The sequence below is a fragment of the Oncorhynchus tshawytscha genome, linkage group LG10 (genome assembly GCF_018296145.1).
Source record: "Oncorhynchus tshawytscha isolate Ot180627B linkage group LG10, Otsh_v2.0, whole genome shotgun sequence".
Lineage (NCBI taxonomy): Eukaryota > Metazoa > Chordata > Actinopteri > Salmoniformes > Salmonidae > Oncorhynchus > Oncorhynchus tshawytscha.
This window is the reverse complement of record NC_056438.1, coordinates 74172468-74197653: the sequence shown is the minus strand read 5'-3', so window position 1 is coordinate 74197653 and position 25186 is coordinate 74172468. Positions and strand designations below refer to the sequence as shown.

The 25186-nt window shown below is 46.1% G+C and overlaps 1 protein-coding gene across 1 annotated transcript in view; it reads left to right on the top strand.

Moving 5' to 3' along the window:
* Positions 1 to 1270: 1270 nt before the first annotated feature.
* The window catches only part of LOC121847655 (extensin-2-like), a 66869-nt gene continuing 42953 nt past the window's right edge, over positions 1271 to 25186 (top strand). Inside the window, exons 1-2 of the mRNA XM_042329598.1 lie at positions 1271 to 1335; positions 4193 to 5139. Coding sequence (XP_042185532.1) covers positions 1271 to 1335; positions 4193 to 5139 — 1012 coding nt within the window. The remainder of the gene's footprint in view (positions 1336 to 4192; positions 5140 to 25186) is intronic.

Below are 25186 nucleotides of genomic sequence, written 5' to 3'. Positions count from 1 at the left end.
TGTATAGGGGTAAGGTGACAGGGATACTGGAGTGATGGAGGTATATATGTATAGGGGTAAGGTGACAGGGATACTGGAGTGATGGAGGTAGATATGTATAGGGGTAAGGTGACAGGGATACTGGAGTGATAGAGGTAGATATGTATAGGGGTAAGGTGACAGGGATACTGGAGTGATGGAGGTAGATATGTATAGGGGTAAGGTTACTATATAGGCACAAACAACTGCGACTCGTAGGCACAGAGACAAACGACTACGACTCGTAGGTACAGAGACAAACGACTACGACTCGTAGGCACAGAGACAAACAACTGCGACTCGTAGGCACAGAGACAAACGACTACGACTCGTAGGTACAGAGACAAACAACTAAGACTCGTAGGTACAGAGACAAACGACTACGACTCGTAGGCACAGAGACAAACAACTAAGACTCGTAGGCACAGAGACAAACGACTACGACTCGTAGGTACAGAGACAAACAACTACGACTCGTAGGCACAGAGACAAACGACTACGACTCGTAGGCACAGAGACAAACGACAGACTCCACAGAGACAAACAACTACGACTCGTAGGTACAGAGACAAACGACTACGACACATAGGCACAGAGACAAACGATACGAGTAGGCACAGAGACAAACGACTACGACTCGTAGGCACAGAGACAAACGACTATGACTCGTAGGCACAGAGACAAACGACTACGACTGTAGGCACAGAGACAAACGACTACGGCTCGTAGGCACAGAGACAAACGACTACGACTCGTAGGCACAGAGACAAACGACTACGACTCGTAGGCACAGAGACAAACGACTACGACTCGTAGGTACAGAGACAAACGACTACGACACGTAGGCACAGAGACAAACGACTACGACTGTAGGCACAGAGACAAACGATAGGGTAGGCACATAGACAAACGACTACTGGAGTAGGAACAGAGACAAACGATACGTATAGGCACAGAGACAAACGACTACTCGTAGGCACAGAGACAAACTACGACTCGTAGGCACAGAGACAAACGACTACGACTCGTAGGTACAGAGACAAACGACTACGACTCGTAGGCACAGAGACAAACGACTACGACTCGTAGGTACAGAGACAAACGACTACGACTCGTAGGTACAGAGACAAACGACTACGACTCGTAGGCACAGAGACAAACGACTACGACTCGTAGGCACAGAGACAAACGACTACGACTCGTAGGCACAGAGACAAACGACTACGACTCGTAGGCACAGAGACAAACGACTATGACTCGTAGGTACAGAGACAAACGACTACGACTCGTAGGCACAGAGACAAACGACTACGACTCGTAGGCACAGAGACAAATGACTACGACTCGTAGGCACAGAGACAAACAACTACGACTCGTAGGCACAGAGACAAACGACTACGACTCGTAGGCACAGAGACAAACGACTACGACTCGTAGGCACAGAGACAAACGACTACGACTCGTAGGCACAGAGACAAACGACTAAGACACGTAGGCACAGAGACAAACGACTACGACTCGTAGGCACAGAGACAAACGACTACGACTCGTAGGCACAGAGACAAACAATTGCAACTCTTAAGTAAACTGCAAGTTTCCAGTATTTTTTAGAAGAGCATTTTGTGTTTTGTTTGTTTGCAATTGCAATTCGGTTTCCCTTTGTGAATGTTAGTTCACTGTGTGTGTGTGTGTGTGTGTGTGTGTGTGTGTGTGTGTGTGTGTGTGTGTGTGTGTGTGTGTGTGTGTACTGTAAATGTAAGCCCAGTGCTCATTCTCTTTCAAAGCAGCTATCTGCATGGTGTTTGTCATTCATTGCATTTCTGTATGTGTGTGGCGTTCTCCCCTGCACACACACACCTCCCTCCGTATCTCCCCTCTCAGCTTAGCCTCTCGCCTGCCTCCTCATCTGGGTGACATTTCAGACCACGGCGCTCTGAATGCGTCTGACATATTTGCTCAACTGCATTCAGTGGTTCCTGCCCATCGTAGCGTTTCCTTCCTTCTCCCCCCACTCTGCATTGTGTGACTAGAGGTGTGCGACCCAAATGGCCCCCTAGGCCATATGTAGTGCACTACTTTGGATCAGAGCCCTGGTCAAAAGTAGTGCACAATACAGGGAAACAAACTGCCTGTCTTTTGGAGATAGCAGATTGTATGTATGTATGTATGTATGTATTTAAAACTCAGTTTTTCACAATTCCTGACATTTAATCCTCGTAAAAATTCCCTGTTTTAGGTCAGTTAGGATCACCACTTTATTTTAAGAATGTGAAATGTCAGATTAATAGTAGAGAAAATGATTTATTTCAGCTTTTATTTCTTTCATCACATTCCCAGTGGGTCAGAGTTTACATACACTCAATTAGTATCTGGTAGCATTGCCTTTACATTTTTTAACTTGGGTCAAATGTTTCAGGTAGCCTTCCACAAGCTTCCCACAATAAGTTGGTTGAATTTTGGCCCATTCCTCCTGACAGAGCTGGTGTAACTGAGTCAGGTTTGTAGGCCTCCTTGCTCGCACACACTTTTTCAGTTCTGCCCACAAATTTTCAATGGGATTGAGGTCAGGGCTTTGTGATGGCCACTCCAATACCTTGACTTTGTTGTCCTTAAGACATTTTGCCACAACTTTGGAAGTATGCTTGGGGTCATTGTCCATTTGGAAGACCCATTTGCGACCAAGCTTTAACTTCCTGACTGATGTCTTGAGATTTTGCTCCAATATACCCACATAATTTCCCTCCCTCATGATGCCATCTATTTTGTGAAGTGCACCAGTCCCTCCTGCAGCAAAGCACCCCCACAACATGATGCTGCCACCCCCGCGCTTCACGGGTTGGGATGGTGTTCTTCGGGTTGCAAGCCTCCCCCTTTTTCCTCCAAACATAACGATGGTCATTATGGCCAAACAGTTCAATTTTTGTGTCATCAGACCAGAGGGCATTTCTCCAAAAAGTACGAGCTTTGTCCCCAAGTGCAGTTGCAAACCGTAGTCTGGCTTTTTAATGGTGGTTTTGGAGCAGTGGCTTCTTCCTTGCTGAGCGGCCTTTCAGGTTATGTTGATATAGGACTCGTTCTACTGTGGATATTGATACTTTTGTACCTGTTTCCTCCAGCATCTTCACAAGGTCCTTTGCTGTTGTTCTGGGATTGATTTGCACTTTTCGCACCAAAGTACGTTCATCTCTAGGAGACAGAACGCGTCTCCTTCCTGAGCGGTATGACGGTGGCTTTGTCCCATGGTGTTTATACTTGCATACTATTGTTTGTACAGGTGAACGTGGTACCTTCGGGCGTTTGGAAATTGCTCCCAAGGATGAACCAGACTTGTGGAGGCCTACAATTATTTGGCTGATTTCTTTTGGCTGATTGGCTGATTTCTTTTGATTTTCCCATGATGTCAAGCAAAAAGGCACTGAGTTTGAAGGTAGGCCTTGAAATACATCCACAGGTACACCTCCAATTGACTGAAATGATGTCAATTAGCCTATCAGAAGCTTCTAAAGCCATGACATAATTTTCTGGAATTTTCCAAGTGGTTTAAAGGCACAGACAACTTGAGACAGACAACAAGGCACAGACAACAAGAGTATGTAAACTTCTGACCCACTGGAATTATAAGTGAAATCATCTGCCTGTAAACAATTGTTGGAAAAATGACTTGTGTCATGCAACAAAGTTGCCTAAACTATAGTTTGTTAACAAGACATTTGTGGAATGGTTGAAAAACGAGTTTTAATGACTCCATCCTAAGTGTATGTAAACGTCCGACTTCAACTGTACATACATACAGTTCTTCATGTAGTAGAATACAAAAACTTCAAAAACTACAATAGCATTTTTATCCTCCCACAAAATGTAACACTTTGATGTTCCATGATAACATTATATTTAGGTTATGGTACTGTATTCATCATAGTATATTTTAAGTCAAATTCACGTTCGTAATTAGATTGTGTTGTAAGGGGATTTGCTTTTAAACTGCAGTCTTGAATGCGCAAGCACTGTTTGATGAAACATTGAAGAAAGATCTTGTTTTGATTTAATCTCCATCCTTCTTGGACACATGTCGGTTGTCTTTACACCAAGACAAGGTGGCATTCTGTCTGTAGCTGTGCTCAGTCAGCTGTGCTCTGCCTCCTTCCCAGTCAGCTGTGCTCTGCCTCCTTCCCAGTCAGCTGTGCTCTGCCTCCTTCCCAGTCAGCTGTGCTCTGCCTCCTTCCCAGTCAGCTCTGCTCTGCCTCCTCCCCAGTCCCTGCTTCGTCCCCAGTCCCTGCCTTCCCCAGTCCAGTCCCTGCTTCATCCCCAGTCCCTGCCTTCCCCAGTCCAGTCCCTGCTTCTTCCCCAATCCCTGCCTTCCCCAGTCCAGTCCCTGCTTCTTCCCCAGTCCAGTCCCTGCTTCCTCCCCAATCCCTGCCTTCCCCAGTCCAGTCCCTGCTTCCTCCCCAGTCCAGTCCCTGCTTCATCCCCAGTCCCTGCCTTCCCCAGTCCAGTCCCTGCCTTCCCCAGTCCAGTCCCTGCTTCTTCCCCAGTCCAGTCCCTGCTTCATCCCCAGTCCCTGCCTTCCCCAGTCCAGTCCCTGCTTCATCCCCAGTCCCTGCCTTCCCCAGTCCAGTCCCTGCTTCCTCCCCAATCCCTGCCTTCCCCAGTCCAGTCCCTGCTTCTTCCCCAATCCCTGCCTTCCCCAGTCCAGTCCCTGCTTCCTCCCCAATCCCTGCCTTCCCCAGTCCAGTCCCTGCTTCCTCCCCAATACCTGCCTTCCCCAGTCCAGTCCCTGCCTTCCCCAGTCCAGTCCCTGCTTCTTCCGCAGTCCAGTCCCTGCTTCATCCCCAGTCCCTGCCTTCCCCAGTCCAGTCCCTGCTTCATCCCCAGTCCCTGCCTTCCCCAGTCCAGTCCCTGCTTCCTCCCCAATCCCTGCCTTCCCCAGTCCAGTCCCTGCTTCCTCCCCAATACCTGCCTTCCCCAGTTCAATCCCTGCCTCCTTCCCAGTCCAGTCCCTGTTTCCTCTCAAATCCATGCCTTCCCCAGTCCCCACCTCCTCCCCAATCCCTGCCCTCCCCAGTCCCTGTCCTCCTCCCCAGTGGTTCAGTCAAGCTACTAATTTAACAGCACTAGCATATGGTCAGGCTTTCTTCTCTCTTGATCTTTGCCAAATGGCACCATATGCCCTTTCAAGTGCACTACTTTTGACCATGGCCCATAGGGCTCTCATCAAAAGTGGTGCGCTATAGAGAATAGGGTGTTATTTAGGACACATTCTGGGTCCGTGCCACTCAAACATGAACTCCAGTGACCCGCCGCCAGCTTGTGGTGTCCTAGCCGTCCCATCCCACAGCTTGTGGTGTCCTAGCCGTCCCATCCCACAGCTTGTGGTGTCCTAGCCGTCCCATCCCACAGCTTGTGGTGTCCTAGCCGTCCCATCCCACAGCTTGTGGTGTCCTAGCCGTCCCATCCCACAGCTTGTGGTGTCCTAGCCGTCCCATCCCACAGCTTGTGGTGTCCTAGCCGTCCCATCCCACAGCTTGTGGTGTCTTAGCCGTCCCATCCCACAGCTTGTGGTGTCCTAGCCGTCCCATCCCACAGCTTGTGGTGTCCTAGCCGTCCCATCCCACAGCTTGTGGTGTCCTAGCCGTCCCATCCCACAGCTTGTGGTGTCCCATCCCACAGCTTGTGGTGTCCTAGCCCATCCCACAGCTTGTGGTGTCCTAGCCGTCCCATCCCACAGCTTGTGGTGTCTTAGCCGCCGTCCCATCCCTCAGCTTGTGGTGTCCTAGCCGTCCCATCCCACAGCTTGTGGTGTCCTAGCAGTCCCATCCCACAGCTTGTGGTGTCCTAGCCGTCCCATCCCACAGCTTGTGGTGTCCTAGCAGTCCCATCCCACAGCTTGTGGTGTCCTAGCCGTCCCATCCCCCAGCTGGATGCTGGGCTCATGGACAGCCATTCACACTCAGCTAGCCTTGCCTAGCGTTAACCCAGACCAGACGTGTGTAGTAGGATGATCTCCACTTTGAGCGATTATAGATCTCTACCCTGGCCTGTGTCCCAAATGGCACCCTATTCCTTAAATAGTGTACTGCATAGGAAATATAGGGTGCTATTTGTGAAGCAAGCCTGGTCTCAGTGCTAGCAGGGCAGGGTGCCAGTGTTCTGTCCATTGCGCTCGGTGTGGCAGCAGCTGTGACACCGCCAGCTACCAGACAGATAGATAATGGGCTGGCTGGTGAGTCGGAGCCCTCAGTCCTCTATAATACAAGTCCAATGAATCTGGACTCTCTTCCACCCTGCCTGCTGGGCCCAAATCACAGCCGTGTGTGTGAATGAGTCATCCGATATAGGTGTGAAGGAGCCTGTTGAATCTGGACATGGTAAGCAGAGCAGGGCAAAGAAAAGGGACGGGTCCTTCTAGAAAAACACACGTTGGTTCCCGACATGCTACCGACCAGTATATTGGTTCTGCAGTTATAATACTGACCAACGCAGTGGCCTGGTGGTTAGAGTGTCCACCCTGACATCAGAAGGCTGGGGGTTTGATCCCCGGTTTGAGGTATGCCAAAAGAACCATGTCTCTCTGCTTGGCATTCTCTGTTCCTTCTCCATGTCCAGGCTGCAGACTACAGGGTACGGGGAAGTAGCCTAGCCTTAGTTTACACTAGTTATGAAACTAATTTCTTGTTTACTCAGAATGTTGACGCTCAGCGCAGACCAAAACCAGGGCGCTGAGCGTTTAGGCTAGCAAAGAGCTACACACTACACAGAGAGAGCCATGGAATGTACAATCCTCCCCAGGTCTACAGACTGAGACAACTGAAACAGCACTCTGTTCTCCCATCCCACCCCTGGCAGAATCACAATCACACAACTCAACTCTATTTCTACCTCATTTCATTTGTGGTGATGTGCTTGCTCTTGTCCATCTTCACAGGCTCTTCACATGTGAAGTGGGCTGCTCGGTGTGAGTGTGACATGGGTTTTGAGAGAGAAGCAGCCAGAGGAATGGAAGGGTGCGGTGTAGCACAGTACATCATTATCAAATCATCATCAGTGTGTCGTGCTTAGGCATACCTGCTGTGTGCCTGTATGATGTATCACAAACACAGATGATTATTATTGACAAGCTAGTGGTGTGGTTTCCTGCTATTCATAAACTAGGGGTGTGGTTTCCTGCTATTCATAAACTAGGGGTGTGGTTTCCTGCTATTCATAAACTAGGGGTGTGGTTTCCTGCTATTCATAATCTAGGGGTGTGGTTTCCTGCTATTCATAAACTAGGGGTGTGGTTTCCTGCTATTCATAAACTAGGGGTGTGGTTTCCTGCTATTCATAAACTAGGGGTGTGGTTTCCTGCTACTCATAAACTAGGGGTGTGGTTTCCTGCTATTCATAAACTAGGGGTGTGGTTTCCTGCTATTCATAAACTAGGGGTGTGGTTTCCTGCTATTCATAAACTAGGGGTGTGGTTTCCTGCTATTCATAAACTAGGGGTGTGGTTTCCTGCTATTCATAAACTAGGGGTGTGATTTCCTGCTATTCATAAACTAGGGGTGTGGTTTCCTGCTATTCATAAACTAGGGGTGTGGTTTCCTGCTATTCATAAACAAGGGGTGTGGTTTCCTGCTATTCATAAACTAGGGTTGTGGTTTCCTGCTATTCATAACCTAGGGGTGTGGTTTCCTGCTATTCATAAACTAGGGGTGTGGTTTCCTGCTATTCATAAACTAGGGGTGTGGTTTCCTGCTATTCATAACCTAGGGGTGTGGTTTCCTGCTATTCATAAACTAGGGGTGTGGTTTCCTGCTATTCATAAACTAGGGGTGTGGTTTCCTGCTATTCATAAACTAGGGGTGTGGTTTCCTGCTATTCATAAACTAGGGGTGTGGTTTCCTGCTATTCATAAACTTGGGGTGTGGTTTCCTGCTATTCATAAACTAGGGATGTGGTTTCCTGCTATTCATAAACTAGGGATGTGGTTTCCTGCTATTCATAAACTAGGGGTGTGGTTTCCTGCTATTCATAAACTAGGGGTGTGGTTTCCTGCTATTCATAAACTAGGGGTGTGGTTTCCTGCTATTCATAAACTAGGGGTGTGGTTTCCTGCTATTCATAAACTAGGGGTGTGGTTTCCTGCTATTCATAAACTAGGGGTGTGGTTTCCTGCTATTCATAAACTAGGGGTGTGGTTTCCTGCTATTCATAAACTAGGGGTGTGGTTTCCTGCTATTCATAAACTTGGGGTGTGGTTTCCTGCTGCTATTCATAAACTAGGGATGTGGTTTCCTGCTATTCATAAACTAGGGATGTGGTTTCCTGCTATTCATAAACTAGGGGTGTGGTTTCCTGCTATTCATAAACTAGGGGTGTGGTTTCCTGCTATTCATAAACTAGGGGTGTGGTTTCCTGTTATTGATTTTTTATTTTGTACATTTGATCCTTTCACCTTTATTTAACCAGGTAGGCCAGATCACCTTTATTTAACCAGGTAGGCCAGATCACCTTTATTTAACCAGGTAGGCCAGTTGAGAACAAGTTCTCATTTATAACTGCGACCTGACCAAGATAAAGCAAAGCAGTGCGATAAAAACAACAACACAGAGTTACACATGGAATAAACAAATGTACAGGCAATAACACAATAGAAGAATATATGTACAGTGTGTGCAAATGTAATAAGATATTAGGGAGGTAAGGCAATAAATAGGCCATAATGGTGAAATAATTACAATTTAGCAATTAACACTGGAGTGATGGATGTACAGATGATGATGTGTAAGTAGAGATACTGGGGTGCAAAAGAGCAAAAAATAAATAACAATATGGGACAACGTAGTTGGGTGGCCTACTTACAGATGGGCTGTGTACAGGTACAGTGAACGGTAAGCTGCTCTGACAGCTGATGCTTAAAGTTAGTGAGGGAGATATAAGTCTCCAATTTCAGTGATTTTTGCAATTCGTTCTAGTCATTGGCAGCAGAGAACTGGAAGGAAAGGCGGCCAAAGGAGGCATAGGCTTTGGGGATGACCGAAGGGGGTGAAGTAGACATACTGATGGTGAAGTAGACATACTGATGGTGAAGTAGACATACTGATGGTGTAGCAGACATACTGATGGTGAAGTAGACATACTGATGGTGAAGTAGACATACTGATGGTGAAGTAGACATAATGATGCTGAAGTAGACATACTGATGGTGAAGTAGACATACTGATGGGTGAAGTAGACATACTGATGGTGAGGTAGACATACTGATGGTGAAGTAGACATACTGATGGTGAAGTAGACATACTGATGCTGAAGTAGACATACTGATGCTGAAGTAGACATACTGATGCTGAAGTAGACATACTGATGGGTGAGGTAGACATACTGATGGTGAAGTAGACATATTGATGGTGAAGTAGACATACTGATGGTGAGGTAGACATACTGATGGGTGAAGTAGACATACTGATGGTGAAGTAGACATACTGATGGTGAAGTAGACATACTGATGGTGAAGTAGACATACTGATGGTGAAGTAGACATACTGATGGTGAAGTAGACATACTGATGGGTGAATTAGACATACTGATGGGTGAAGTAGACATACTGATGGTGAAGTAGACATACTGATGGTGAAGTAGACATACTGATGGGTGAAGTAGACATACTGATGGTGAAGTAGACATACTGATGGTGAAGTAGACATACTGATGGTGAAGTAGACATACTGATGGTGAAGTAGACATACTGATGGTGAAGTAGACATACTGATGGTGAGGTAGACATACTGATGGGTGAAGTAGACATACTGATGGTGAGGTAGACATACTGATGGGTGAAGTAGACATACTGATGGTGAAGTAGACATACTGATGGTGAAGTAGACATACTGATGGTGAAGTAGACATACTGATGGGTGAGGTAGACATACTGATGGTGAAGTAGACATACTGATGGTGAAGTAGACATACTGATGGGTGAAGTAGATATACTGATGGTGGAGTAGACATACTGATGGGTGAAGTAGACATACTGATGGTGAAGTAGACATACTGATGGTTAAGTAGACATACTGATGGGTGAGGTAGACATACTGATGGTGAAGTAGACATACTGATGGTGAAGTAGACATACTGATGGTGAGGTAGACATACTGATGGTGAAGTAGACATACTGATGGTGAAGTAGACATACTGATGGGTGAAGTAGACATACTGATGGTGAAGTAGACATACTGATGGTGAAGTAGACATACTGATGGTGAAGTAGACATACTGATGGGTGAAGTAGACATACTGATGGTGAAGTAGACATACTGATGGTGAAGTAGACATACTGATGGGTGAAGTAGATATACTGATGGTGAAGTAGACATACTGATGGGTGAGGTAGACATACTGATGGTGAAGTAGACATACTGATGGTGAAGTAGACATACTGATGGTGAAGTAGACATACTATAATTGTTATGACTGAAACTATGTACAGTAACTACTGTGTAAAAAGTCCCATATGTGTAGAATGTAAGTAAGTAAGAAAAAAAAAAAGAAAAGAAAAATATTTTGGTCCTCTGACGACGGGCCAATAATAAAATGTCAAATTAAAGTCTAGTGGAGTTTCCAGGCTGTTTTTGTTGCTATCGTAGTACAATTCTCACGCCAGGTGTTTACGGTAGCGTCGCTGCACAGGCATAGTTTCCGTCATTAGGGTTCAGCATGATGGCTTTTGATGAGCTTTTCATTTCATATCTCTTCTTGAGTAGCATTCAAACATGTAATGTTACTATTGTTTTTAGACAATGGCCAATAATGAGCTCCCTCGTCTGACTCACTGATTGGCTGTCTGATGTGCTAAAACGGGGTCAGTCGTGCGGCAGGTGCACTAAACAAGCGGCACCAAATCACCTCATCCTAAGAAGCGCAGCAGGAAGCGGTCAGGGGTTGCCGTGGCAACGCAATCCTTGTTTATTGCACGGCCTGGTAGGTACTGTAGGTGTCTGAACAATGGCTCAGTATGTGTCGACAATCAAGTAGGTCCAGTTTAGCTCATGCTGAAATTAGCCACAGTATATATAACCGCAGTGTAGGCATAGGCTATATTCAGGCTCCACAGAGGCTGCACCTGCACAGTTTAGAATAGGCCGAAATGGAATGGAAAGGGTTCTATGAATGGAATTAGGAACGTTCATGGATGTGGACTAGAAAGCTACAGAAAGCTGTGGTTGCCTCTCAGATGCCACTCTATGGGAACTGGTCAAAAGTATTGCACTCTATAGGGAATAGAGTGTCCTTTAAGATGCATTTCATGTTTTTTTGCCATGCTATCTTCTCCTTCCAGGAGTCCGTTTCTAATGAGTTGCAATGGCAGCTCCACCCCCCTCCCCACCCACACAGTGGCCTCTTTCTCCACACTCTGTGGCTGTTCCTAGTCAATGCCTCTCTGGTGACCTTTACGACCTCTTTAGGAGTGATTAGTGTCTCATGCTCTCTGCTAGGTTGCCGCTACAGACCCTGATTTTACACTACTAGGCCTGGCTGCACCTTACAACTGTGCACTTACAGCTTGGATGTGTTCCAAATGGCACCCTATTCCCTATGTAGTGCACTACTTTTGACCAGAGTCCTGGGCTCTACTTTACACAACTACACACCCTCTGTCTGGCTGCAGCCTATTTACTTAGAAGTGGGCCAAAAAGTATTACTGTGCCCTTACAGTGAGTGTAGGCGGAAACAGCATTTCATTAGCATTCTTTTCAGTTGCTGTTGAATACAAGTGCATTTCTGACATTCATAAACTTCTATAAAATCCCACTTAGCGTACCACATAGCCTAATGTTGGAGCCTAATGTTGGAGCCTAATGCTATAGTCTAATGTTGGAGCCTAATGCTATAGTCTAATGCGGTAGCCTAATGTTGGAGCCTAATGCTAGAGTCTAATGTTGGAGCCTAATGCTAGAGTCTAATGTTGGAGCCTAATGCTATAGTCTAATGTTGGAGCCTAATGCTATAGTCTAATGCGGTAGCCTAATGTTGGAGCCTAATGCTAGAGTCTAATGTTGGAGCCTAATGCTAGAGTCTAATGTTGGAGCCTAATGCTATAGTCTAATGCGGTAGCCTAATGTTGGAGCCTAATGCTAGAGTCTAATGTTGGAGCCTAATGCTATAGTCTAATGTTGGAGTCTAATGCGGTAGCCTAATGTTGGAGCCTAATGCTATAGTCTAATGTTGGAGCCTAATGCTATAGTCTAATGTTGGAGCCTAATGCTATAGTCTAATGTTGGAGTCTAATGTTGGAGCCTAATGCTATAGTCTAATGTTGGAGCCTAATGCTATAGTCTAATGTTGGAGTCTAATGTTGGAGCCTAATGCTATAGTCTAATGTTGGAGCCTAATGCTATAGTCTAATGTTGGAGTCTAATGTTGGAGCCTAATGCTAGAGTCTAATGTTGGAGCCTAATGCTATAGTCTAATGTTGGAGCCTAATGCTATAGTCTAATGTTGGAGTCTAATGCGGTAGCCTAATGTTGGAGCCTAATGCTATAGTCTAATGTTGGAGCCTAATGCTATAGTCTAATGTTGGAGTCTAATGCTGTAGCCTAATGTTGGAGCCTAATGCTATAGTCTAATGCTGTAGCCTAATGTTGGAGCCTAATGCTAGAGTCTAATGCTGTAGCCTAATGTTGGAGCCTAATGCTATCGTCTAATGTTGGAGCCTAATGCTATAGTCTAATGTTGGAGCCTAATGCTATAGTCTAATGTTGGAGTCTAATGTTGGAGCCTAATGCTAGAGTCTAATGTTGGAGTCTAATGTTGGAGCCTAATGCTATAGTCTAATGTTGGAGTCTAATGTTGGAGCCTAATGCTAGAGTCTAATGTTGGAGTCTAATGTTGGAGCCTAATGCTAGAGTCTAATGTTGGAGCCTAATGTTGGAGCCTAATGCTATAGTCTAATGTTGGAGCCTAATGCTATAGTCTAATGTTGGAGCCTAATGCTATAATCTAATGTTGGAGCCTAATGCTATAGTCTAATGTTGGAGTCTAATGCGGTAGCCTAATGTTGGAGCCTAATGCTATAGTCTAATGTTGGAGCCTAATGCTATAGTCTAATGTTGGAGTCTAATGCGGTAGCCTAATGTTGGAGCCTAATGCTATAGTCTAATGCTGTAGCCTAATGTTGGAGCCTAATGCTATAGTCTAATGCTGTAGCCTAATGTTGGAGCCTAATGCTAGAGTCTAATGCTGTAGCCTAATGTTGGAGCCTAATGCTAGAGTCTAATGTTGGAGCCTAATGTTGGAGCCTAATGCTATAGTCTAATGTTGGAGCCTAATGCTATAGTCTAATGTTGGAGCCTAATGCTATAGTCTAATGTTGGAGTCTAATGCGGTAGCCTAATGTTGGAGCCTAATGCTGTAGTCTAATGTTGGAGCCTAATGCTATAGTCTAATGTTGGAGCCTAATGCTATAGTCTAATGATGTAGCCTAATGTTGGAGCCTAATGCTATAGCCTAATGTTGGAGCCTAATGCTATAGTCTAATGTTGGAGCCTAATGCTGTAGTCTAATGATGTAGCCTAATGTTGGAGCCTAATGCTATAGTCTAATGTTGGAGCCTAATGCTGTAGCCTAATGTTGGAGCCTAATGCTGTAGCCTAATGTTGCAGCCTAATGCTATAGTCTAATGATGTAGCCTAAAGTTGGAGCCTAATGCTATAGTCTAATGATGTAGCCTAAAGTTGGAGCCTAATGCTAGAGTCTAATGTTGGAGCCTAATGTTGGAGCCTAATGCTATAGTCTAATGTTGGAGCCTAATGCTATAGTCTAATGTTGGAGCCTAATGCTATAGTCTAATGTTGGAGTCTAATGTGGTAGCCTAATGTTGGAGCCTAATGCTGTAGTCTAATGTTGGAGCCTAATGCTATAGTCTAATGTTGGAGCCTAATGCTATAGCCTAATGTTGGAGCCTAATGCTATAGTCTAATGATGTAGCCTAATGCTATAGTCTAATGTTGGAGCCTAATGCTATAGTCTAATGTTGGAGCCTAATGCTATAGTCTAATGTTGGAGCCTAATGCTATAGTCTAATGTTATAGCCTAATGCTATAGTCTAATGATGTAGCCTAATGCTATAGTCTAATGTTGGAGCCTAATGCTATAGTCTAATGTTGGAGCCTAATGCTATAGTCTAATGTTGGAGCCTAATGCTATAGTCTAATGTTATAGCCTAATGCTATAGTCTAATGATGTAGCCTAATGCTATAGTCTAATGTTGGAGCCTAATGCTATAGTCTAATGTTGGAGCCTAATGCTATAGTCTAATGTTGGAGCCTAATGCTATAGTCTAATGTTATAGCCTAATGCTATAGTCTAATGTTGGAGCCTAATGCTATAGTCTAATGCTGTAGCCTAATGCTATAGTCTAATGATGTAGTCTAATGCTATAGTCTAATGCTGTAGCCTAATGCTATAGTCTAATGTTGGAGCCTAATGCTATAGTCTAATGCTGTAGCCTAATGCTATAGTCTAATGATGTAGTCTAATGCGGTAGCCTAATGTTGGAGCCTAATGCTATAGTCTAATGTTGGAGCCTAATGCTATAGTCTAATGCTGTAGCCTAATGTTGTAATCTAATGTTGTAGTCTAATGCGGTAGCCTAATGTTGGAGCCTAATGCTATAGTCTAATGTTATAGCCTAATGCTATAGTCTAATGCTGTAGCCTAATGTTGTAATCTAATGTTGTAGTCTAATGTGGTAGCCTAATGTTGGAGCCTAATGCTATAGTCTAATGTTATAGCCTAATGCTATAGTCTAATGCTGTAGCCTAATGTTGTAATCTAATGTTGTAATCACTATCACAGGTTGCAATGATTTTGTGCATTGCTCTTCTCCCAACGTTATAATATGTAATGTATTCTGAAGTTCTCTTTTAAGACATGGGGATGGAGAATGAACTCACCAATTGAATTGAAAGGGCTAATTCCTGAGATTTGAATAGATTGTAACATGCTGTGTTATTGAACTAACCCGATCCTACCATTGGCCCTTTGAGTTGGAGGAGATCTTTTATTAATGGACTGAGATTTGAGTCATTTAGCAGACGCTCTTACCCAGAGCGACTTACATACATTTTCATACTGGTCCCTCGTGGGAATCCAATCCACAACCCTGACTTTGCAAGTGCCCTGCTCTACCAACTGAGCCACACGACATCTGTCCCAAATGGCACCCTATTCCCTATATAGTGCACTACTTGGGTAGTATTTTATTATATAGGGATTAGGGTGCCATTTGGGACATGGTTATACACAATGTCCTCAGTTTCATCTGCTTGTAGGTATAGGCTACGCCTTGCTGTGCACCTTGTGGTTCAGCCAAGCTACTGTAGTATAGGCCTAATAAGCACACAGAATTAGGCCTAATGTTTTCAGTCCGCTAGACAGACAACGCGTTTCAGTGCTAGTTGGCTATAGGAGAGAGCTGAGTCATATTCATTGGTGCACACAGTTTCAAAACATAGCAAAACATTTTGCAACGGAGTTCAGCTTAAATCCTTCCCTGTTTAAGTCTGTTTTTTTTTCTCTCCATTTGGCACCTAAAGAAAATATATGTGTGTGTGTGTGTGTGTGTGTGTGTGTGTGTGTGTGTGTGTGTGTGTGTGTGTGTGTGTGTGTGTGTGTGTGTGTGTGTGTGTGTGTGTGTGTGTGTGTGTGTGTGTGACCCAGCATGGGTGTCTGTTAGACAGTGGAGTAGCGTTGTCCTCAGGGAGAGGTGGGGCTTGTCATGTGACTAGCTGCTTTCTGTATGATTTGAGCAATAGGATTGTGTGTGTGTGCGAGAGAGAGAGAGAGAGAGAGGAGCGAGAAAGAGAGGAGAGAGAGAGAGGAGAGGAAAGAGAGAGAGAGAGAGAGAGGGAGAGAGAGAGAGAGAGAGAGGGGAGAGAGAGAGAGAGAGAGAGAGGGAGAGAGGAGAGAGAAAGAGAGAGAGAGAGAGGGAGAGAGGAGAGAGGGGAGAGAGAGAGAAAGAGAGGGAGAGAGAGAGAGAGAGAGGAGAGAGAGGAGAGAGAAAAAGAGAGAGAGGAGAGAGAGAGAGAGAGAGGGAGAGGAGAGAGAGAGAGGGAGAGAGAGTGTGTGTTTGAAAGGGATGATACAGTGTGTGTGTGTTCAGTGATGCAGTTAGTCCCCTGAGGTGAGTCAGCTACTGGGGAATGTAAACAGGGGACCGCTATAAAACTGCTGTGAGAGAGAGAGAGAGAGAGAGAGAGAGAGAGAGAGAGAGAATGTCAGCCAGTTAGAGAGTAAAGTGAACATGAAGAGGTAGGGTGGTATGTAAGGCCTAGTCACTCTCAGGGTGGTATGTAAGGCCTAGTCACTCTCAGGGTGGTACGTAAGGCCTAGTCACTCTCAGGGTGGTATGTAAGGCCTAGTCACTCTCAGGGTGGTATGTAAGGCCTAGTCACTCTCAGGGTGGTATGTAAGGCCTAGTCACTCTCAGGGTGGTACGTAAAGGCCTAGTCACTCTCAGGGTGGTATGTAAGGCCTAGTCACTCTCAGGGTGGTACGTAAAGGCCTAGTCACTCTCAGGGTGGTATGTAAGGCCTAGTCACTCTCAGGGTGGTATGTAAGGCCTAGTCACTCTCAGGGTGGTATGTAAGGCCTAGTCACTCTCAGGGTGGTATGTAAGGCCTAGTCACTCTCAGGGTGGTATGTAAGGCCTAGTCACTCTCAGGGTGGTATGTAAGGCCTAGTCACTCTCAGGGTGGTATGTAAGGCCTAGTCACTCTCAGGGTGGTATGTAAGGCCTAGTCACTCTCAGGGTGGTATGTAAGGCCTAGTCACTCTCAGGGTGGTATGTAAGGCCTAGTCACTCTCAGGGTGGTATGTAAGGCCTAGTCACTCTCAGGGTGGTATGTAAGGCCTAGTCACTCTCAGGGTGGTATGTAAGGCCTAGTCACTCTCAGGGTGGTATGTAAGGCCTAGACACTCTCAGGGTGGTGTATAAGGCCTAGTCACTCTCAGGGTGGTATGTAAGGCCTAGTCACTCTCAGGGTGGTATGTAAGGCCTAGACACTCTCAGGGTGGTATGTAAGGCCTAGACACTCTCAGGGTGGTGTATAAGACCTAGCCACTCTCAGGGTGGTATGTATAGGCCTAGTCACTCTCAGGGTGGTATGTAAGGCCTAGACACTCTCAGGGTGGTGTATAAGACCTAGTCACTCTCAGGGTGGTGTATAAGGCCTAGTCACTCTCAGGGTGGTATGTAAGGCCTAGTCACTCTCAGGGTGGTATGTAAGGCCTAGTCACTCTCAGGGTGGTATGTAAGGCCTAGACACTCTCAGGGTGGTATGTAAGACCTAGTCACTCTCAGGGTGGTGTATAAGGCCTAGTCACTCTCAGGGTGGTGTATAAGGCCTAGTCACTCTCAGGGTGGTGTAAAAGGCCTAGTCACTCTCAGGGTGGTGGTGTGGTAGGTTTAAGAGCTCTGCTGCCCTGTATGTGCCTCGCTCTGTTCCATCTGTTCCCCAACACATAACAGGCTTTTACAGGAACAATAGACTTTGAGGGCAGCTGCTACTCTAGAGACAGAGACAGGGAGAGTCGGTGTGGGTTGGATCAGCTGTACTACTGCTTCACTGTGAGGTAGTGAAGGCTTGAAACTATTTCTACCTCGGTAGGTCCCTCAGCTCAGAGGATAGAAAGGGAGGCCCCAACCGGATTGAACCAGTTTCAATCCCACCTGCTGCTGCTGCATTGTGGGAACAGGTGACTGACTGGAGCCTGCCTGTGCATCCAGAGTGTTATTCTTGTTATGGGTGTTATTACGTGGGGAGACCTGGTGGTGTGGTGGAGAGAGATAGCAGAGAGGGCGCACGGGTAAGAGAGAGAGAATGAAAGTGAGATAGAACAAGAGAGAATGAAAGAGGAATAGAAAAGGTGAGGGGGGGTTCCTTCCCCTATAAATGGGCCCCACAACCCTCTCACTCTATCTCTCTCTGTCTCTCTCTCCATCTCTCTCTCTCTCTCTCTCTCTCCCTCTCTCCGTCTCTCTCTCGCTCTCTCCGTCTCTCTCTTTCTCACCTATCTAACCTAACCTAACCTCAATATCTGAGATATTTTGGTCCTGGTTTGGTTACATGTTGCTAATGAGAGTAGGTGTCTGTATTGCAGCAGACACACCCAGACAGTAATCTCACTCAGAGAGACAGACTGCCTTCACTTTAAGACGTATGGGTCTGATACTAATCTGTAATCTATAATAAATCATGTACTTTTTACTCCATACATTTTCCCTGACACCCAAAAGTACTCCTTACATTGCTTCACAGGACAGGAAAATGGTCCAAATCACGCACTTACAGTATCAAAGAGAGAATCACCAGTCATCCCTACTGCCTCTAATCTGGCAGACTCACTAAACACAAATGTTTCATTTGTAAATGATGTCTGAGTGTTGGAGTGTGCCCCTAGCTATCCGTAAAAAAATATAAAAAAATACAAATGTAATCTGGTTTGCTTAATATAAACCATTTGAAATGATTTATACTTTTACTTTTGATACTGAAGTATATTTTTGCTCAAGTAATATTTCACTGGGTGACTTTCACTTTTATTTGAGTCATTTTCTATTAAGGTATCTTTACTTTTACACAAGTATGAAAACGGAGTACTTTTTCCACCACTGCCTGTTCGCAAGGTTAACAGAAACCACGTTTTGATTAGTACGTAGATGCATCAGTCATAGACTGTGTAGAAAGCTTTGAGTCTAGCAATACAGGGGAGAGATGTGAGTCTATTGTGTCCTGAGCCAGACAGAACTGCTGACACTGGCTCTCCACAGTGGTTCTCAAATGGCCCATAGTCCAGGGAGTTGTTCCTGTTCAGGTCATGTGATCAGGAAAGACTGGCCCTAGTTACTGACTGTAGGTCCCATTAGAGCAGTGTCCCTAGTGACTGACTGTACTGTAGGTCTGATTGCAGCAGTGTCCCTAGTGACTGTAGGTCTGATTAGAGCAGTGTCCCTAGTGACTGACTGTAGGTCTGATTAGAGCAGTGGCCCTAGTGACTGACTGTAGGTCTGATTGCAGCAGTGTCCCTAGTGACTGACTGTACCGTAGGTCCGATTAGACCAGTGGAAGTGGTAGAGTTGTAGTCACACTACTTTGAAAGCTCCTCTGAGGTGAGGCCTGTCTCTTTCCCCTCTGCTTGCATTCCAAATGACACCCTATTCTCTACATAGTTTTGACAAGGCCCCATAGGGAATAGGGTGCCATTTCAGTTAGATTCTGCTAGTGGCTGTTTGATTCTGCCAGTGGCTGTTCCCTTCAGCCCCCTCCTCTCCACCCCCCAGCTGCCAGGGTTAATGCCGCTGGGCACCAGGTGTGAACTCAGGCGGCAGGCAGTAGTATCAGCCAGCCAGGCGGAACGCTTCAAACCCTCCTGCTCTACCCCCCAAGCCCCTGGGAGAAACCCCTCCAACCTCCCACTCCTGTCCTGTTGCCCCTGTTCTGAACACACACACACACACACACACACACACACACACACACACACACACACACACACACACACACACACACACACACACACACACACACACACACACACACACAGTAGATAAGAAGCACAGTATTAATCTGCCGTTACAGGCCACAACCACCCTCAATGTGTTGTCCATACCCCCTCTCACCTGGATTAAAGGGATTTATAATCTATCTTTATAATCTATATAATCTCAGAATCACCCCTTTAGATTTGTGTGTTTTAGGAAGTTGTTGGGGAATTGTTAGATTACTTGTTAGATATTACTGCACTGTCGGAACTAGAAGCACAAGTATTTCACTACACTCGCATTAACGTCTGCTAACCAGGTGTATGTGACCAATAAAATGTGATTTGATCAGTCTTTCTACACTGGGGTGAAATAAAGAACCCCATGTTTTTACCTGCTCAGTCTGGTGAATGAGAGAAGCAGAGAGAGAATGGTATGAGTATATATATATATATATATATGTGTGTGTGTGTGTCTCAGTGGCCTGCCCACTACAGGAGAGAGGAAAGAGAGAGATAGAGATGGTGTGGAGAGGGAGAAGAGAGAGAGAGGAGAGTGGGTGGGGAGGGGAGGGTGGGGAGGGGAGGGGCAAGAGAGAAAGAGGTGGGTGGGTGGGGAGGGGCAAGAGAGAAAGAGGGTGGGTGGGGAGGGGCAAGAGAGAAAGAGGGTGTGTGGGGAGGGGAAAGAGAGAAAGAGGGTGGGTGGGGAGGGAGGGAAAGAGAGAAAGAAGGTGGGTGGGGAGGGGCAAGAGAGAAAGAGGGTGGATGGGGAGGGGAAAGAGAGAAAGAGGGTGTGTGGGGAGGGGCAAGAGAGAAAGAGAGGTGGGTGGGGAGGGGAAAGAGAGAAAGAGGGTGGGTGGGGAGGGGAAAGAGAGTGGGTGGGGAGGGGAAAGAGAGAAAGAGGGTGGGTGGGAGGGGAAAGAGAGTGGGTGGGGAGGGGAAAGAGAAAAAGAGGGTGGGTGGGGGGGCAAGAGAGAAAGAGGGTGGGTTTAGAGGGGCAAGAGAGACAGAGGGTGGGAGGGGAGGGGCAAGAGAGACAGAGGGTGGGTGGGGAGGGGCAAGAGAGACAGAGGGTGGGGAGGGGAGGGGCAAGAGAGACAGAGGGTGGGTGGGGAGGGGCAAGAGAGACAGAGGGTGGGTGGGCAGGGGCAAGAGAGACAGAGGGTGGGGAGGGGAGGGGCAAGAGAGACAGAGGGTGGGGAGGGGAGGGGCAAGAGAGAAAGAGGGTGGGTGGGGAGGGGAAAGAGAGACAGAGGGTGGGGAGGGGAGGGGCAAGAGAGAAAGAGGGTGGGTGGGGAGGGCAGAGGTGAGGTGGGATGCGCTGCAGTGCTGCTCTCCTTTTCTCTGTCAGTGTTGAAGGTCAGACGTTGACGATGTGGCGCGGTGAGCTGCTCTGACAGACAGTTTAGTGACAAGGCCCAGAGAGAGAGAGAGAAGAGAGAAGAGAGAGAGAGGAGAGACAGAGAGGAGAGAGAGAGGAGAGACAGAGAGGAGAGAGAGAACAGAGAGAAGAGAGAGAGAACAGAGAGAAGAGAGAGAGAGAGAACAGAGAGAAGAGAGAGAGAGGAGAGAGAGAAAGAACAAAGAGAGAGAGAACAGAGAGAGGAGAGAGAAGACAGAGAGAGGAGAGACAGAAAGAGGAGAGAGAGAGATAACAAAGAGAGAAGTGAGAAAAAAGAGAGTAGAGAGAGTTAAGAGAGAGAGAGGCCTAATATAGCATTTCTATAAAAGAATAGCCACCAACAGATGAATTCAGCAATTTGTCACGCCTCAGATTATGTTGAATCGCCAGTCAGTTGATGGCATTCCCTCCATCGTTTTTTTCCAGTTGGTGATGAATGACAAAGTATATTGACACTGACAAACAATGCAAAGGATGGGTCCCTTTACCAGCTGCATTTACAATCACATAAATACCCTGAAGTAGCCTGCTACATACTGCAACAAATAACCCACATACAAGTCTGTATGAGTAAAACCATGACAAACAGAGAGAGAGAGGTGATGTGTGGTCATTGATAACATCCTGCTGAGTTGGGGAACAAAAAGATGAAGTAGATCTAAGACTAATAACAGTTTTTGATTTGATTCAATTAAGTTGGATCCAAGCAATTGTTTTGTTGCTGGACTTAATATATTAGTGTTTTGTGAAACACCAAAAGTGACTCATATTATACAATAGAATACCTCATGTTGGAAATACCCCAAAACGTGATGCAAATAGTTACCTCATTTAAAGAAATGTATATTTTAGACAGTGCAGAGAAACAGCCAGCGCTGGCGCGTATGGGACCTGGTCCTATTTTATGATTCCAGAGCAGGAACCATTGGTTATCACAAACACAAAGTAGTCTGGGTAGGAGTTATTTATATGTTTCAGTGTTCTAGCAAAAAAAAAAACGTTTATATTGGAAAAACACCCAGCGCCTTGAAAATACGCCTTAGGAAAACATAAATCCACTATCACACTTCAAAAATATGCCCTCGTCAGATGCGAGACACTTTATAGAACAACAACATTCTATTAATGAATAGCGTTTATGTCAGGTTGGAAAAAGTTCCTCCAACGTGTGGAGGAGGAGATTAAAACAACAAGTGACTCCAAAGAGAAGCCATGTGAATATATAACACTAAACACTGTTCAAATTAAGAACTAGATTACTCTATAGGGCAAATTTAGACTTTTAAACAACAACACTGTCCATATCAGATTTTATATATCGTTTGTGAGTTAGCCCCAGGCTATGCCTGATGTCCTTTGTGGTAAAAATTGATATAATGTATCCAAGTGAGCAGACACCTAAGGAAATTTGATTCATGAACAGTCCACACCTGGTGGCCACAATCTCCCTTCGTGCCCGCTCCCATACCCTATAAATCTGTATTTCTTTGTGACTGACTTGAATACAGGAGGACCGGAGAAGCCACATCCCTGATTGGCTGATGAGTATCTGTATTTTTTTATATTTTTTTTAACAAAATTCTCTTTTGAATGAAAACAAATTGTACCTACACACTGAAGAAGGTGGTAACGTCGGTGTACGCTGTCCCTGATGCAGTGAAAATATATATTTTTAAGTTAAAAAGAAGTACGCATCATGTGACATCTTTTTGAGTGAGGATCCATCAACACCTTTTTGAGTGAGGACCCATCACACCTTTTTGAGTGAGGTCCCATCAACACCTTTTTGAGTGAGGACCCATCACACCTTTTTGAGTGAGGACCCATCACACCTTTTTGAGTGAGGTCCCATCACACCTTTTTGAGTGAGGACTCATCACACCTTTTTGAGTGAGGACCCATCACACCTTTTTGATCACACTTTTTGAGTGAGGACCCATCACACCTTTTGAGTTTTTTTGAGTGAGGACCCATCACACCTTTTTGAGTGAGGACCCATCACACCTTTTTGAGTGAGGACTCATCAACACCTTTTTGAGTGAGGACTCATCAACACCTTTTTGAGTGAGGACTCATCAACACCTTTTTGAGTGAGGACTCATCAACACCTTTTTGAGTGAGGACCCATCACACCTTTTTGAGTGAGGACTCATCAACACCTTTTTGAGTGAGGACCCATCAACACCTTTTTGAAGTGAGGACCCATCAACACCTTTTGGGTCCCATCAACACCTTTTGAGGACCCATCAACACCTTTTTGAGTGAGGTCCCATCAACACCTTTTTGAGGACCCATCAACACCTTTTTGAGGTCCCACCTCATCACACCTTTTGAGGACCCATCACACCTTTTGAGGACCCATCAACACCTTTTTGAGTGAGGACCCATCACACCTTTTTGAGTGAGGACCCATCACACCTTTTTGAGTGAGGACCCATCAACACCTTTTTGAGTGAGGACCCATCAACACCTTTTTGAGTGAGGACCCATCAATACTTTGTCAGTCTGGCGTCTAACAGTAACACTGACTGACAGTTTTACTAAGGCTCAGAGGTGAAATGTTGTGCAAAGTTCAATTTGACACTCTTCATGAGATGAGCTTTTCCTCTGTTTACTGCCTTTCAGAGGGAATGTCTGAGTCTAATTCAATAGGGCTTATAGTATCTGGACTGTTTGCTAGACTACAGCACGGGGCAGGTGGCCTTTACCGTGTGGATCACATGAGACTCTACCTGGCAACTGTTGTGTGTGTGTGTGTGTGTGTGTGTGTGTGTGTGTGTGTTTGTGCGTGTGTGTGTGTGAAAGTACAATCCAACACTGTATTGTAATAATACCTTAAGGCTACATATTGCTCAGTAATACACTTCGTAATGAACTCCTTCAATGTTGTTTCAGCCTACCTTCAGGAGTGTTTCAGCCTACCTTCAGGAGTGTTTCAGCCTCCCTCCAGGAGTGTCAGGTTGGGTTTGTTTCAGCCTCCCTCCATGAGTGTCAGGTTGGGTTTGTTTCAGCCTCCCTCAAGGAGTGTCAGGTTAGGTTTGTTTCAGCCTCCCTCCAGGAGTGTCAGGTTGGGTTTGTTTCAGCCTCCCTCCATGAGTGTCAGGTTGGGTTTGTTTCAGCCTCCCTCCAGGAGTGTCAGGTTGGGTTTGTTTCAGCCTCCTTCCAGGAGTGTCAGGTTGGGTTTGTTTCAGCCTCCCTCCAGGAGTGTCAGGTTGGGTTTGTTTCAGCCTCCCTCCAGGAGTGTCAGGTTGGGTTTGTTTCAGCCTCCCTCCAGAAGTGTCAGGTTGGGTTTGTTTCAGCCTCCCTCCAGGAGTGTCAGGTTGGGTTTGTTTCAGCCTCCCTCCAGGAGTGTCAGGTTGGGTTTGTTTCAGCCTCCCTCCAGGAGTGTCAGGTTGGGTTTGTTTCAGCCTACCCTCAGGAGTGTCAGGTTGATAAAATAGTGATTCTCCATCCAGACAACACTGTGACATTTACCTGCCAGAAAGAGTTACTGTACCACTGTCCTGGAGAAAAGGCAACACGTCTTCACAATCATACACAGCCCATCAGAGACAGAGAGAGGCAAAGGGAGGGAGAGTGTTTGTGCGTACGTGTGTACCTAACACACACTAACAGCTCTTGGGCCAGTTTTGGGCCAGTCTTGGGCCAGTTTTGGGCCAGTCTTGGGCCAGTCTTGGGCCAGTTTTGGGCCAGTCTTGGGACAGTCTTGGGACAGTCTTGGGACAGTTTTGGGCCAGTCTATAATGCAGGGCTATTAACAGACGTTCAACATTCAGCCTCCTCCTCAGTGATTACACTACACGACCACCACCTGGGTGTGTGTTCAGTCTTTAACCTTAGCGTGTTTTCTGTGGTTCTAACCCAGTATGACGGAGCAGAACAGTCCAGTCCCACAATACACTGTGATGTGACGGAGCAGAACAGTCAGGTCCCACAATACACTGTGATGTGACGGAGCAGACCAGTCAGGTCCCACAATACACTGTGATGTGACGGAGCAGAACAGTCCAGTCCCACAATACACTGTGATGTGACGGAGCAGAACAGTCAGGTCCCACAATACACTGTGATGTGACGGAGCAGAACAGTCAGTCCCACAATACACTGTGATGTGACGGAGCAGACCAGTCAGGTCCCAAAATACACTGTGATGTGACGGAGCAGACCAGTCAGGTCCCACAATACACTGTGATGTGACGGAGCAGAACAGTCAGGTCCCACAATGCACTGTGATGTGACGGAGCAGAA